Here is a 12171-nt window from a genome sequence, read left to right as displayed (position 1 = left end):
GCGCTCCTCCCTGTCCCCCATCCCTGCTCCTGCCTGCGTGGTGGGAGCAGCTTCCAGCAGGCACAGGGAAGGTCTGGGCCGCGAGGCCGGGGGGCACATAGCAGTGTTCTGTTCCATGCAAACAATAGCATTAATGAGGTACGTCCTGGGAAGAGGGCATAAAGTAGACACAAACCAGCTGTGCCTCCAGTTTCATACTGAATTGTCATATAGCCCTTTTGTGTCATTCCTAATGTGTTCCACAGGGCTCTTCATAAAGCTTTCAGATGGGAAGAACAATCCCTGCTGCGTATATACATTGCAATTTTCATTAACTAATTTTGCCTTCATTTTCTCATCCCCTAAACTTTTCTCTTCTGTGATTGATTTTTCTATTGTAGCAGATAAAAAAATGATGGCCTCAGCATCCACAGCGGGAAACCAGCAGCTTTACTCACAGGGAAGCCCATTTCAGCCAGGACATTCGGGAAAGACTTTCAGGTACTGTGTAGTCCAGATCCCGAACATATCAGCTTCTTTCTGATAGTGGAGGACTGTTCCTCTTCAGTCTGGTGGAAACTAAACTGTCCTGAGGTGCGAGGGGCTGACTTTACGTGAATGAGCTTTGCTTTGTGTTCGCTTCACTCCTGCGTGGTCTCAGCCCTTAGGGTAGGCTTGCAAGTTGAGATGATTTCGGTATCTCTGTTCAAAATAGTGGCTGGTAAGTAGATACTTGTTGCTGTGATGATGTAATTGGGAAGAAGGCTAAGAAGCAGCAACAAATCATGAAGGGAAATAAATCTGAGTGGTAATGGGGCAGGCTCAGAGGTCCGAGGCACATTCAGCCTAGCTAGGAAGTGCAGAGACTTGCTTTGCACTTAGAGCTGTCAGTCCTTCTGCAGGCTGCCTTGAAGGGCATCACCCTGGACACCATACTGGAGGGAACGGAGAGATGCTTCATCCATAGTCCCTGGTGAGGGGTGGGACACAGGCATGAATAGTTTTCCAAGGCAGCTTCCAAATGCAAATGAAGTGGCGGTCAGGCATTTTCCAAGGCATTTTTGAGTTATTCAGAGTGCATGTCATTGCCTACCAGCTGCCAGTACAGATTTGGCTAGTCTGAAGTTTACGTTTTCAGTTGCTTTTTGCGAGTATGGTAACAGTGATTATATTTACCTTACTGCCTTTCCTCTCACCTTTCTGGGACTGTGATTCTGAAGTTTCCTTCTCCTGTTTTAGACCAACCAAGGTTGTGAAAGTGAAGGAACAGCCATTCAGAGGCTGTCAGTTCCAGGAATTAGAAAACATCTGCAAGCGATAATTTTATTTAAACCAATGTGTCCTTAAAGTTATGATTGCTGATAATCTCAGTGGGGAGAAATAAAATCCCTGTGTGTGTGTGTTGTCGAATTAAAACCAAGAATAACTGGGGGGGGGGGATATGACAATAAATTAAAATGTCTTTTAATTGGATATTGTATATTACTGGATGGTTGACTTACCATGTTGGGGTTTGGCATGTGTTTTGTTAGTTTCCTTTGTTAATTCCTGACGTTTAACTGTGGCTTTTTTCCTACTGCTCTTCTATTACATCAAGTAATGACACAGCTGCAGCATTTCCACCCTCGATGACCTGTCCTCCCTCAATGCTCTTCGGGCTGGTCCATTCTGTTGCTGAGCCTGGGCAGCCTTCAGGCAGTACTTTGCAGACTCCTGATGTCAAAGTGTATTATCCAGATGCTGTCCGAGCCCCTTGGATGATGGGACTCGCCAGTCCAACTGGGAAAGGGTCAGCAGTAGGGCCAGCCCTCCCCGGCAACTGTTGTGTGCTTCCGAGCTCAGCCAGATTTAGATGGGCTTTCTGGTCCATATTTCCTTCTTTGGAGACTCTGTGGTAGTGAAAGTTAAAACTAAAATTAAAAGAATAGAAAACAAATTCTACAAAGAATTTCTGAACACACACTTTGCTTTTAGGGAGCTTAAGAAAGACAGAATAACAGCTCCCGAATTCAAATGCCTGCCATGTTTTGCTTTCTGCTCTGGGAGGGGTTTTGTCAGGCTTCTGAGAGGATCCAGATTCCTGCACCCTCTCTGCTCAGCCTCGTTTACATCTTTTCCCAGTCTGCCCTCTTCTTTATCTGTAAAATGACCCTGGAAATAGACAGTACGGAAGGGATTGGAGAAAAGAGCAAGCTGTTTCAATAGATGCACAAAAGCATTTTTGTATGTTGTGTCTCCATTTATATTCATTTATATCTGACAAGTAAAATAATCGATGCATATTTTTATATAAGGACATATAAAAGCACGTTCACAGTGTGTGGTTGCATAGATTCAGTTCTTCAAGACTTCCATGAGAATAAAATTGTAAAGTGGAGCAGTCTTTCATAAAATTTTCATTCTAATGAGGAATTTCTGGGAAATTTCTCTGGAGTGAAATTCAGTAATTAGGAAACAGCCAATGTATAAACAAGTTCCTTTGGAAATGCTTTTTTGGTTGGTTTTTTTTTTCATTCCAAAGCTATTACATTAGTTTCAGTTTTTGTCTTGATTATTTTTTGCCTTGGTATATAACTGCATGTACTTTTTTAGCATTACCTGGTGAAAATGGGAATTAAAAGCTCAAATTTTTAGTATATAGCACACACTTCTTCATTTGCCAGGCAGGAAACAAATAAAGAAGCACTTACACGTATCACCTTTTTGTGCATCTTCATTTAGGATGGCATTTAAGCAAATACTCCCGACTTTAAGCACACATTTAAAATTAAGTACCTGCCTGAGTACTCTCTGCAAGCAGTTTTTTTAATGCATTAAATGCTAAACTAGTATGGAGCTAAGTGTTTATGCACCGTGTGTTAGACTGATTTTATTCCTGCAAGCTCTTTCAAAGAGATTATAGGAGTCTAATTCAAAATAATTTTGCTCTGTGTCTGCTTGAGCTGACATTTGAGAACGCCAATATGTTTCATAGTTTTGTGATGGCTTAAAGTCATTTTTATTAAAACAGATTGAACAGTTAATATGAGTATCAAAACCTCCCTATCTGGAGTACTGTTTGTGCATCGAGAATATACCCTACAAACGCGGCACTGCTTCTGTTCCTCTAGTTCATCCGTGGTACATGTGCCTGGCGTGAACGACATCCAGTCTTCCTCATCAACGGGCCAGAATCTGACACAGATCTCTCGCCAGCTGAACCAGAGCCAGGTTGCCTGGACAGGAAATCGCCCACCATTTCCAGGACAGGTATTGATTAAAGGTGTTTTATTTTCGTGGTCATTCTCATTCACTGAGGACAAATAATATGAAATGATCATGTTTGACCTTTCATTAGTGCTGCTCCTAATCACTTGTGACTTTCTGTTGTTTGGTAGGCTAGAGTGGCATGTTGGGGTGGGCACTAAATAATTTTTCAGTAACTGAGTCATTTCCACATTAATCACGGATTCTTCCCAGCCCTCCGTGTGCCATGGTTATTGTCACACCTGTTTGATGAATCCAGTCAGAACATTAACTTGGGTTTTTTTCAGTGATACAGAGGATGCTAAAAATGTCTTTAAAAAGATTACTCATCCCTCTTAGTGACCAAATGCTGTCCAAGTGAACAGAGTTTGCATGTGACTGTAGGGCAATTGGAATTCATTCAGCCATCGTAACCAATGTAAAGCAGAGTTACGCGTTGTGGAAGGGACAAGTCGCGTCTCGCTGTCTCCCTTGGGAAATGTACGATTTGTTAGCTTGGAATTGAGCTGAACGCTTAACGGCATCTTTGCCGCGTTGTGTACCTGGTGGGATCTGCTTTCCTCCCCTGGCTCCCCTGCGCTTGTCCAGAATAGCTTCACTTGGGTGCATTGATTGCCAGTTACAGGGCACATCATTAGAAGTATCCAGAGATGCAATCACCTTTAATTTCTATTTGTGGAATTGGTTAGGCACTGAGTTTTTCTTGGAACTGCTGGATTTGTTCATAATGTGGGAAACAGTTTCTAAGCAGATTCTGTCTGCAGCGTTACACACTGCTGTGGCACACGGCTTTGGATGAGACACCTCACCTCCCTCAGCCCCAGTGTACACGCTGCACATGGCTCGAAGCCCTCTGCAGTGTTTAATCATTTGTGTAACAGTCTTGGAGATCCTGTGACGAAGCTGTTGTGTAGATGAAAATGACAGCAAGTTGGTTTTTAATACCCTGGAATTAGCTGCCCAGTTAAAGCTGCTTCCAGGGCTGGTGATTCCCACTCCCTCCCAAGCCTTTTCCAAGGCAAAATAACTTTGCTGCCTGTGCTTCTTGGTCAGGGAGAGAAAGCAGCTCATTAGCTTTGAAACTTCTTTGACTGTTGACCTCCAAACACTGGAGACGCTGCTCATCTCAGAGCTGCATATATTCTGCAAGACTGTTCAGGTCACTGTGATTCTCCTGTGGCACTGCAGAATCGGAACACCTGGCAGATAAAGGTGAACTCTTTGTACCTGTTCAGTTTGAGACTAGTCCTTGTAATAAAGGTGAAGGAAATCATGTTTTTCCAAACAGCACTGACACTGAGTACATGTCAATTAATCCGCAGGAGAGCTGTACGTGTGGGTTTGTAGTCTGTGTTGCTCCTTGTGCAGCAGGAAGTTGGCTTTGACAGAGATGAAACGTGGCTGAGGCAGGAATAACGTGCCTGTTCGCATCTGCAGTTTCTGTAGTCTTTGCTTTATGTTGTTAAAGTGAGTCTGCCGTGCTGTTCCCCAGCAATAAAATTCATTCCTTCTTTCACCCTTTATTCCTCAGCAAATTCCAGCTCAGTCTGGCAAGGCTCAGTCATCTCCCTTTGGGATCGGAACGAGTCACACCTACCCAGCTGATCCATCGTCATACAGCCCCCTTTCCAGCCCAGCCACCTCTTCCCCCAGTGGGAATGCCTACTCCAGCTTGGCAAACCGAAGTGCAGGGTTTGGTAAGTCTGGAACGGGGTAACCCAGAAACGCACGTGAAAACAAACCTCTCTACGCCATGGAAAGTCCTCCAACCTGTTTTTCTGGTGGGGAGCTTGGGAAGCCCGGGTGGTGAGGGGGTTTGCTTTCCTCTGTTGCACACATGGATAACATGTTCTCTCCATGTCTCCACATCCTAACACTCTTCAGAATATGGTGGCATTTTATGGTATGAGGGAGCTTTTTTTTTTCAGTAAATGGTGTCATGAAAGATTCAGAAGTGGCTTACATCACTAGTACATGTCCTCCCACGTTGTGGTCAGCGGGTTCAATTTCTTTTGACTTCCCAGGCAGTCAAAATGACTTCTTAAAAGGCCCAACTTTACATTCTTTTCACTTCCCAACTTCCTTGGCTGCATGGCGGTGTCCTCTTGCCCAGAGATGGAGCTTGGCTGGGCACAGGATTTTTTTGTATCCCCACTGCTACTAACCTAAGCAGAGCAGGTGCCATGTTTTCAAATGGTTTTCTTTTCCTATTGCAAGCTAATCTAGTGACTTTCAGACCATGACCCAACAGGTAACCCCTTGGTAAGTTTTCTGCGCTCCCCCAGCAGGATAATATTCAAGAGTAAAAAAATATTATGGATCCATCAGTGATAAACATACATGCAGGCTGTGAAGAATGTCCCTGGCAGAAAATAGCGTGCAGTTCCAGAAAGCACAGGTAGCAGTGTGCTGATGCGTGTCATTTTGTCCCTGGAGAGCAAAACCGGCGTGGACCCAGGTTAGCCTCGCCGAGGGCAGACCTGCGTGGTGTTGCCTTCACAAAGTGCATGGAAACGGAGCTCTTCCCACAGCGCTTGTCCATGCCTCCAATTCCGTGTCCACCAGGCTTTGGACATTGGGTTATGAGACAGCCTTGCATTTCAGGCCGAAGCTACTTGGCAAGAGCCCTTTCACCTAATGAGAAATGTTTCCTGACCTACATCAGTTTGGATACTATTAATAACCCAGCCTGCGCAGAGAGGAAGGTCTTGAACCTCCGGCTGGCAGCGAGCATTTCGCTGAAAAGAAGCATCGTTTGCCTCACGGAGTTAATTTCAGTGTATTATTCTGAGAAAAAAAAGTAACCAACCACAAACTTGCAGCTTTCTTTTAAAGGGTAACTTAGCTGAATTTTTGTTTGGCCCGTAAGATGGCTGCAGGGTTTCTGAGTCAGCTGAATTATTGGTTGTGGTAATGTCAGTAAGGGAAGAGCTGTAATTATCTACTCGAGATGTGACAGAAGTACATCACTGCGGCCTCTTTACCTTCCTGTAAAATGTTGGCTTTGCCTGTTTTGCATGGGTTAGCTGGTAGCCAAAAGGATTGGGTTTCTGTGTTTTCTGATGCCACGACTATGAGTAGCGACTGATCTGACATGATCCGAGTCTGGGTATCGGAGACCTAATGGTAGCCTGTGGAAGTTTGGCATGGAAAGTTTGGCACTCTTGGCAGAGGGTGCTGATAACTGGGGAGAACCAGATCTACCCAGCTTGGCACTCTGCAGTGAGTGGGAAATAGGTGAAAAAAGTAGGAGCAGTTACATAGAAAAAAGGGGGAAATGGGGGGGGAAAAAAAAAAAAGGAGAAAATGTTTGGAGGAAAAGCACAAGCCTGGTGGCAAGCTCTCCATAAGGCTGATCCTTAGAAGGAGAGATTGTAAACAATTGAAGGAAAATTATCCAAAACTTGTATACGGTTGGGGCCAGTCTGTAGAAATACAGGGTCAGATGAGTCCAGTTTAAGTGTGGCTTGTGGCTGTACGCACAAAAAGTGAAATAGGTGGCGAAATGGATGTGTGTGACGTCATGGTTTTTTCTGGTAGACTATCTAGAAGAAATTCATCTCCCTGAAATCATCATTTGAAGTGTATTTACCATGAAACCTTGCTGTTCACGTTACTCTGTGAAATTTCAGCGGGCTCATACTTTTAAGACACCATCACCATACGCACAGCATAGTAATTTGCTGTGAGTGCCTGTTGAGTGAATCACCTTGCAGCTGTAACGTTGGAAGACAAGATAGTGCAGCAAACAACACCCTGTGCTTAATACAGCAGCACCTTCATTTAACAGAGCGAGGCTGTTGTCTCCTGGTGGTACTTGGTTTCCACCTGCTTCCAAAAGTCGTACGACTGCTTACATGCTGCTTAGCTGAGGAGTTGACCGGGCACCCACCGCTCTGCGAGACTTAGTCCTGTAAAAAGAAAGAGAATTCAGACCATGCAGTTTGGTTTTCAAATGAAATGGAAAATACTCCGTATTAGAGATTAAAAAGCAGTGGGGGGATGCTTGAAAATTGTCTTCCAGTGCCTGGCTTTTTTTGCCAGGGTGTTGCTGGGAGCAATTCACCTGCTGCACCGTGCAGCCACGGCAATGAGCTTTGCCCTGGGGTCAGCCCCCACCCTGAAATCAGGGCTGAAATCCCTTCGTTTTCACCCCACAGGGGCTGGGTGTCACTTGGGGTCTGTTCCTAAGACTCACGGGCAAACCTGGGCGTTGACGGGTGAAGCCGCAAAAGCCAGCGGGTGTTTTGGAGGAGCTGCTCTCTGACTTCTGCCCTTTCTCCCCCTGCCAGCTGAAGGTGGCCAGAGCAGTAGCCAGTTCCAGGGGAGACCTTCCGAAGTCTGGTCCCAGTGGCAGAGCCAGCATCACAACCAGCAGAGCGGCGACCAGCATTCGCACCCGCAGCCCAGTCAGACCGAGGTGTTCCAGGTGAGGGGAGCGCAGCCAGCCTGAGGTCCCTCTGGCCACTTGTCACTGCCGAGTTGGAGAACCGTGGCCTTCAGCGACCGGGGCGCTCAGGGCTCGGAGCAGCGGCCTCTTGCTGTGCGCTGCTCAGCTGGGGGGTTTGCACTGCTCTTCGCTACAGCTGAGATGGCTTTGTTTTCTGCCAAAGAACACCATCATTGCTGATTTGAAATGCTGTTTTCCCTTCTCTTTGCCACCCAGTGCTTAGGGCTTACGGGTTTGCGGGGGAGCCGTGAATAGTCCCAGGGCGAATGTCTGTCTTATCCTGGCGCTGGCCTCTAAAATCCCAGTCAGGTCTCATTAGACACCAGTGTAATTCCCTGATGGTTCAAGCAGGAAAGGAGTCTGATACTGCACAGAAGATAGTGGCCGATCATCTTTTAAGGTTAAACACAGCCAGGTATCAAATAGCTGGTAAATAATCTTTTTCAACTACCTAACTTCATAATATTAAGTATAATTTCAGGCCTTCGCTACAGATGGAGTGGGACTTTATAAGTTAACTAGTAAGGTGTCTATCCTCATATAACTTGTTTTTAAATGAGATCAAGAAGACAGTTTGCTACAAAACAATGCAGATAAAAGACAGTTCAAGCCCCAAGCAAGGTTTAGAAGTGGGGCACCTCATTATCTTTTAGAAAGTAAATTCACCTGCAAGACCGGGCTCGTGCTCAGTTGCTTGCAGTAATGCTGCAGAAGAGACGTTACCCTGAAAATATTCTTGTGTGAACGAACCATCACTTCTCACAGGGACAAATAACATCACGGCATCTGGAATAACTGCCTGTCTGCACGCTCTTACCCCGTGGCCCAGGCAAGATTAATCTGTGGTATCTCTCTGTTAGCAAAGATGAATCGCTTTGCATGTACTTGAACCCAACGCCTTTTGGAGGTGACCATGAATGTGGAGGGAATTAGGATAATAGCTGGAAGTGATGATAAACTTGGATGTTCAAAGGCTTCCAAGAAGGTTCTTGGACTGCTGGCACCTAAAGCCAGCCCTGGGTTAGCTGGACGTAAGGAGAGAAGCAGACTCGAGAGGGGAGCTGCCCTGCCAGGTCTGAGGAGACTGTGCCTCACAGGCCCCCAGCAGCAGAAATGCCTTCAAAGAGATGGAAATTTAAACAGGCAAGGGCAGCTACATCTTCCCCTTGGCTGGGGGTGAATGTGGGAAAACACAGGTGCAAGTTCTGGTCAGAAAATGAAGGCTGACCCTGACAGCTGAGCAACTGCCAGTGGTGTTCACGGCCTCTTTTCCCACCACCAGCAGCAATGCTACAGACCTCGGAGGGATCTTAATCTGTCCTTGTTTTGGGGTAACTTCTCGGTGCACAGCAGTCCTTGGTAGTTATTCCTTCCCAGAGCAGATCCTGTGCACATGCTTATTCGCTCTTTAGGTTTTGTTTTCTTGTAAGGATAATGAGCCATCCCTGGCAAAACTTGGCTTTGCAGCAGGAGCTTGTTATTGTAAGGGCTGACAGGAAAAGCAAGCGCAAACCCTGGTTTTCTCAGCAAGGGATATCTTTTCCCTGTGGCTTCAGTCTCCAGCTGAGAGGAAGGGTTGAGTATTTTCCGAGGCCTCCTGCAGGGCCCTCACTTGGCTCAAGCCACGTGGGAGCGATTACCATCAAATCCCACTTCTCCTGGGAAGTTCCTGCTATTTCCTCTGCCTCTGCACACGCGTGAAGGCTGCTTGTGCATCTTGTTAGCTGGGGGGATGCCCAGTTTTTAGTGTCCCTCAGGGGACGACGAGCAGTAATACGTTCACTTACAGCATGCGGGTGAGGAGGTGAGACCCTCCCCAAACCCGTAGTGATGGAGCGTGAGCTCCTTTTCCGTAGGGGGCAGGTGTGCCCCGTTGAATACTCCCCGTCTAGTGAAACCAGAGAGCTTGCTTCTCTCCAGTGTAGCTGCCCATTCCGAGGGGAGCTGTTTCAGCCTGGGAGGAGTGCGGGGCAGCTCAAATGTGCCTTATTCAGCGGAGCAACACAAAACCTCTGCCCTGCTGAAGTCCCACCTCCCACTGAGAAACACTCCAGCAAAACCTAAATAGCACATACACTCGGCCCAGCCCCCTGCACAGCTCTGGTGTTCACGTTATTTATGCAACCTTTGGCCTTTCCTGGTTTTACGCGGAAAAGGTGAGCAGGAAACAGTTTGTGTCTGGATAATGTGCTGGCAAGTGACACTTCACTTTGATTTTTCCTTATCGTGCAGGACATGCTGCCAATGCCGGGGGATCCGACGCAGGGTACCGGCAACTACAACATCGAGGATTTTGCTGACCTGGGCATGTTCCCACCGTTTTCCGAGTAGCTTGCGAAGCAGAAATGGAAGTTCTTCTCCAAGGCCATTTCAGTGTAATTTTGGCTCTGCTTTCTCTGTGTTGCATTTCTGTAGAAGCTACTAAAACCGAAGACACATTTCTTGTGTTTCAGATAGTGGTGTAGGGCTTGCTCTCTCCTCCTTGGCGTGTGTCAGTGCCGACAGAGGAGCTCCAGCACTTGGTAGTGTTCATTGACAGCTCCATTTATTGTTTTTTAATCTTCTTGTCATCTACCTCAGAGATGAAAATCTTTGCTTGATTTAAAAAAGAAAAATCTCTGAGTCTTAAATATTTGAATGTGAATGATACCTAACATTTCCCTTGAATGGTAATTTTTAAATAGATAACGAAGTAACAAAGACTAACAGAGAAGAGGTAAGGTAATGTCCTGTTACAGTGCCTACCGCTCAATTTTGATGCCTTGCTTTAAGCTTAAGTTTCTGGAAGCAGACACAATATTCTGGGTTTTTTTGATTGTTGTAGTTTTTAGGTCACTTTAAATGTGAGATTAAGGAACATAATGTAGGCCTCTCTCACCAGAAGGTTCAGCTTTGCCTTTTCTAACTTAAACTTGAATGTGTGTACATTTTGGTACTTTATGTATATCTTAGAATCACAGAATCGTTTAGGTTGGGAAAGACCTTTAAAATCACTGAATCCAACCGAAATCTTGTGCTATATGCAGTGATTTCCCACACTGGTTTCTTTGGCCTTTACAAAGGGTCCGTTCTGGAGTGTACTGAAAAGTTTGACAACATATGTGGAGGATTTAGGTATCGTGGGAGCTTCCATCACTTCACATAGGTGTTCTTACTTTTAGTTCAGGAGATTCTCTATTCAGAACAAACATTTACTTACATAAGCTATTAGTCTGGTTTTGCACTGAATTGAGGCCTATGACTCTATACATTTCTCACTGGCTGCTTTAATTTCTATTGTTCTTGCTTTCCCAAAAATATTGCCTCATAAAAAATGACTGTAAACGCATCAAGATTGCATTTTTCTATATCAGCTGCGGTTCCTTTCTGTGAAGTACTTTTTTATACTGTGAAACCTCACATTTTAACAGTGCAAGGTGGTGGCCTATTACTAGGAGATCCTTCAAGCTCATTTGCCGCAAGCAGTGAGATGGTTTTGTAGTGTATAATTTTTGTAGAATGAGTTGGTAATCGGTATCAGTTGGACTATTGTCTACTGCGTACACAGTGATAACTTGAATTTTTGCTTGGATTCCCAAGCAGTCGCTTCTGTTAAACCCTGTTAACCCTACTCTGTCACATATGGGATTTTCAGCTTACTGGGTACGTTGAGGAGTCTTGACGATTCTGAATGCTATACGCTTTTCCGCAGAGGTCAGTTAATCACCCTCCTCTTGGGCGAGTCACCTACTGTAGGTCTTCATCAGAAATGGGGTTGGAAGGTTTTTATTCAGTATCTCATACACATGAGGAGTTACAGGGGTTGGTTCAGCATTTTTATCCAGAGCATTTCTTCTGGCATGGGAGGAGGAGGAGTCGCTCACGAAGGAGAAAGAGCCCAGAGTTCCTGCGTGCAGGTGGCTCATAACCTTTAGGTTGGACAGTGGTAGCCGGCCTTTGCAGAGGAGGAAGGGGGCAGCTTCCCCCAGATTTTGCGTATTCAGGGGCCGTCGTGGACCTTGCAGCAGCAACCCCAGGGCATAGCCCCCATCTGGAAGATCTCGGTGTCCACAGTGATTCTTAGACCTCACAGCGCCAAGGTCTGCCTTCGAGTAGCTCCTCTGGAATTCTGGGGTGCCTTCCGACGGGAGGCACCGTCCACATCGCCGCAGTCCCTCATGTTGGGACGAGAGCTTGGAAAGCGGGTAGGCCCCTGCCCTGGCCACACGGGTTTGATGGTGACGAGCCATGCGAGTCAGCCGTGTGCTGATGCTCCCAGCCAGGGGTGCTCGCCCAGCCTCCTCCAAGAACTGCGTGTAGTTCTCAGTACCCGGGAAGAGTACTTCCTACTGTTTCTCTCACTAAATCTGGGACCAATCTCTTACCCTATGTACAAATGGGGCTAGGGACTCTTTTTTTAGGGAATTTTTTTATATCTCTAGATGTGGAACCGGAGAAGCCTCAGATCTCCCGGTCTGTACTTGCCTCGACGAAGTCACGTCGAGAACAAATGAAAA

The 12171-nt window shown here is 46.1% G+C and overlaps 1 protein-coding gene across 1 annotated transcript in view; it reads left to right on the top strand.

Moving 5' to 3' along the window:
- Positions 1-10209, top strand: part of LOC104511198 (aryl hydrocarbon receptor nuclear translocator 2-like) — a 14307-nt gene extending 4098 nt beyond the window's left edge. Inside the window, exons 3-7 of the mRNA XM_010153701.1 lie at positions 381-480; positions 3090-3228; positions 4757-4922; positions 7518-7654; positions 9908-10209. Coding sequence (XP_010152003.1) covers positions 381-480; positions 3090-3228; positions 4757-4922; positions 7518-7654; positions 9908-10006 — 641 coding nt within the window. The 3' untranslated portion in view covers positions 10007-10209. The remainder of the gene's footprint in view (positions 1-380; positions 481-3089; positions 3229-4756; positions 4923-7517; positions 7655-9907) is intronic.
- The last annotated feature ends 1962 nt before the right edge of the window (positions 10210-12171 follow it).

This window comes from Eurypyga helias, unplaced genomic scaffold (assembly GCF_000690775.1).
Source record: "Eurypyga helias isolate BGI_N326 unplaced genomic scaffold, ASM69077v1 scaffold34006, whole genome shotgun sequence".
NCBI classification, from domain to species: Eukaryota; Metazoa; Chordata; class Aves; order Eurypygiformes; family Eurypygidae; genus Eurypyga; species Eurypyga helias.
The sequence above is the reverse complement of the archived record's forward strand: the minus strand, read 5'-3'. Positions and strand labels throughout refer to the sequence as shown.